Source organism: Athene cunicularia (genome assembly GCF_003259725.1).
Source record: "Athene cunicularia isolate RWA chromosome 27 unlocalized genomic scaffold, athCun1 chr27_part1, whole genome shotgun sequence".
NCBI classification, from domain to species: Eukaryota; Metazoa; Chordata; class Aves; order Strigiformes; family Strigidae; genus Athene; species Athene cunicularia.
In genome coordinates this window covers 1,149,761-1,153,031 of record NW_020799138.1, presented here as the reverse complement: position 1 = coordinate 1,153,031, position 3,271 = coordinate 1,149,761, and the positions used below count along the sequence as shown (strand labels likewise).

General features: G+C 65.2%; 1 protein-coding gene across 1 annotated transcript in view; it reads right to left on the bottom strand.

Annotated features, from left to right (window-relative positions):
• Window positions 1-3,271, bottom strand: part of MED24 (mediator complex subunit 24) — a 15,210-nt gene that overhangs the window by 2,915 nt on the left and 9,024 nt on the right. Inside the window, exons 14-19 of the mRNA XM_026864597.1 lie at window positions 2,175-2,443; window positions 1,946-2,045; window positions 1,434-1,609; window positions 1,083-1,347; window positions 692-873; window positions 314-407 (exon numbers count right to left, since the gene is read on the bottom strand). Of these exons, the coding sequence (XP_026720398.1) occupies window positions 314-407; window positions 692-873; window positions 1,083-1,347; window positions 1,434-1,609; window positions 1,946-2,045; window positions 2,175-2,443 (1,086 nt within the window). The remainder of the gene's footprint in view (window positions 1-313; window positions 408-691; window positions 874-1,082; window positions 1,348-1,433; window positions 1,610-1,945; window positions 2,046-2,174; window positions 2,444-3,271) is intronic.

The window sequence follows — 3,271 nt, the reverse complement described above, 5'->3', positions numbered from 1 at the left end:
GGCAGGGGGGGTTCAGCCCCACCAGCCCCTCTCTGAGGGGAGATCCTGGCCCCCCTCCCCGGGGCTGATGACCCACCCTAGGCTCTGTGCAGCCCCGATGGCTCGGGATGCTCAGCCCAGGCTGGCCACACACAGACCATCTCCTTACATCCCCCCTGCCCCAGAAAAGAGAAGGGAAACCCACGTATTTTAGGGTCAAAGGACGTCAGGCAGCGCAGAGAACCTGGGTAGAGGGTCTGGTCTCAGCTGCCCACCCCTCCCACAGGCACGGCCCACTCTCACGCGCCGAAACCCCGCTCCACACCAGACACACCTCAATATCCTCCCGGTGCCTCTTCTTCTGCCTGGCAGATGCCTGGCCCTTGTTGTGGGAGGAGTAGGAGCTGAGGGCACACCAGACAGAGAGCCTGGGGACGGAGAAGGGACCTTGTGAGGTGCTGCTGGCCCACCCGGACGAGGGCACGCGCACAAGGGAAGATGGCAGAGCCCAGAGCGTGCGCTGGGGTGGGACACAGCAGGTCCCTCCTCGGCGAGAGGCAGCAGGGAACTCTCAGGACACCGGCACGGCTGCTCCTGCCGGCACTGCACCGGGGCCAGAGTGGGAAACGGGTGGCTGGGACCCCGCTCCCATCCCAGAGCATCTCCCCAGACAAGCCCACCCACCCCCAAGGAGATGAGTTTGGGGACTTACTTGGCCAGAGCCTTCCCCGGCGGGTCCATGAGCGTGTGCCACTTGGAGGAGTCCGTCAGCAGGTTGGGCAGGATGTGGCCCAGCAGGGTCAGCGTCAGCTGCTGCATGTCCAGGCAGAAGATGGCATAAAGCAGCTCCACAGCCCGCAGCGTGTGCTCCTTCCGCGTCTCCTTCAGCAGCTCCTGCGAGGTGGAGGAACAGGGCTGAGGGAGGCACGGCCACAGCTGGGCTTTCCCCGCTCACCTCCAGCGCCCGGGACTGTCACAGCAGCCAGCCCAGCCGCAGCCAGGACTGCTGGGCACTGGGAGCACTGGGCCAGACCCCCAGTTCTATCCTCAGCACCCAGACACGGCGCTGGGATTCGCAGCCACCTCCCTCCTTCCCCCCGTACCTTGACCAGGTTGTTGCAGAACCAGTAGACACCCCCCATGTGCAGCAGGGTGTCGAAGATGTGGATGGAGTGGCTGTCGACCCAGCCCTTCTCCAGCACCTTGGTGAACATGCTCGTGAGCACCTCCTTGATGGGCTTCTTGGGGGGCAGCAGGTTCCAGTAGGGAATGGTGTCCATGCCCGTGGAAGGGAACTTGATCTGCGTGGCCGTCTGCTGCAGCACGTCCGCGCACATGTGCTCCAGGATGGAGCTCATGATCACCACGCTGCGGCACAGAGACGCGGGCTCACCCCGGGAAGCGGAGGAAGGGCAGGAGAGGGCCCGGCCCGGGCCCGGCGCGCCGCAGCTCACCGCTCGTTGTAGAACTGCAGCGTGTTCTCGCCGTACAGGGGGGTGGCCAGTTGCCGGATCATCTGCAGGGACTTCTCCCGCTCATCCAGGCCCAGCATGCGGACGTGGGCCACCAGCCAGGCCACCGCGCACACGGCCATGCTGCACACCTTCCCCTTGATGTTGTCTGTGATTTTCTAGGAGGGGAGATGGGAGTGGAGGTGGGTGAGCACAGACAGGCAGAGGCACCAGTTGCAGGGTCCAAGCCCTTCTCTCCTCCATGGGGAGAACCTGCCCCCCCTGCCAGCCCCACTGCCACCAGTGGGGAGATTTGGGGCAGAATTGAGGGGCTGGAACACCACTGGTTGCCCACCCATGTCATGAAGGAGCCAGCGAGCTCCAGAGTGGCTGCAGGAGCATTCAAGACAGGAGCAGAGGGGACCCCTGCTCTGCTCAAGCCTTGCCCCCCCACTGCCAGGACATGGCACAGTGCCACTGCCCCTGCTCTGCCCCACGCCATCCTCCCGACAGACCTGGATGGACTCAAAGGTGAGGACACTGTTCTCCCAGGCGTTGAGGATCTCCAGGATGGCGGCCGAGATGCTCAAACACGCCTCGTGCCACTTCATCTGCCTGCCAGGGAAGAGGCGGGGGGGTTCAGGCACTCGTGCAGAGCAGCCGCGGGGCCAGGGAAGATGAGATGGGTGCTCCCCTCCCGCCCTGCCCCTGCCCGGCGGGGTGTGTGCGCAGCTGAGCTCTTACACCAGCTTCATCTCGGAGGAGTTGTTGAGGAGGGCGACCAGGGACTCCACCTTGGTGGAGTCAGGGCGGAAGCAGGGGTGGTCGGGGTTGAGGATCTTCCCCTCCTCGGGCATGCAGGTCAGCATCCAGGTCTCGAAGAAGGGCACCTCGCCCGCCGGGCTCGACTCCGACAGGATCATCTGGAAGGGAACCGGGACAGGGTCTGCCACGCGGCCTGTCACCTGCACGGACCCTGCTGGGGACCCCCACCCAGAGGTCTGACCCCCACCCTGGGGTGCTCATGGCTGGCGGAACAGCGCCGCCCTGTGGTCTGTACAGAGAGGCAGGCACTGGTCAGCTCCCAGTAAGGCACTGGTTTCCAGTGTGTGGGCTGTGGTTTTCCCCCCACTCCCAGAAGACACCTCGGGGGACCACGGCCCATCCAACAGCTTCCCCCGGGGACACGCCAGGCCCGGACCAGCCCCGCGGGTGGCAGCGGGGTCACCACGTCTTGCCCGGAACGTGCCGCTTGTCCCCTGCCCCGCGCCGTGCCCGGTGTCCCCAGCACCGGCCGGCCGGGGGCTCCGCGGGGTCAGCAGGGCGCACGGCCCAGCTGGCAGCCAGCTGGGAGGGCTCTCAGGGTGGGGGGGGAACACACGAGCTGGGAATCCCGCACGTCGCTTCCTCCCTGCAGCCCGCCGTCACCCAGGGGATGCTATTTTGGTCAAATAAGTTTTGCACATCTGTTCGGCAGCAGCTGGTCAGGAAAGTCGCTCTGGGCCGGACTTTGGGGGGGGGAATGAGACCTCATCAGACACCCCCGGGCACGTCCGCTTCAAGCTGACTCCAGCCAAGACCCCCCCACCCCGCTGGCCTCTCGCTCCCTCTCAGCCTTCCCGGTGTTTCGGTATCGTTTCGCCTCCCAACACACACAGATGTCGAAACCTGGAAAATTTTCACGCAACCCAAACGTTTCCTGAGCTGGGCTGCAAGTTCCTCCTCTGATGGGGGAGGGCTGATGCTCAGCCTGGCTGCACAGCCCCCACAACCCCACCCCAAGCCAGCCAGTGCCAAACCAGAGAGACAACACTGGGAAAAGGCTGGGGAGACTGGGAGGG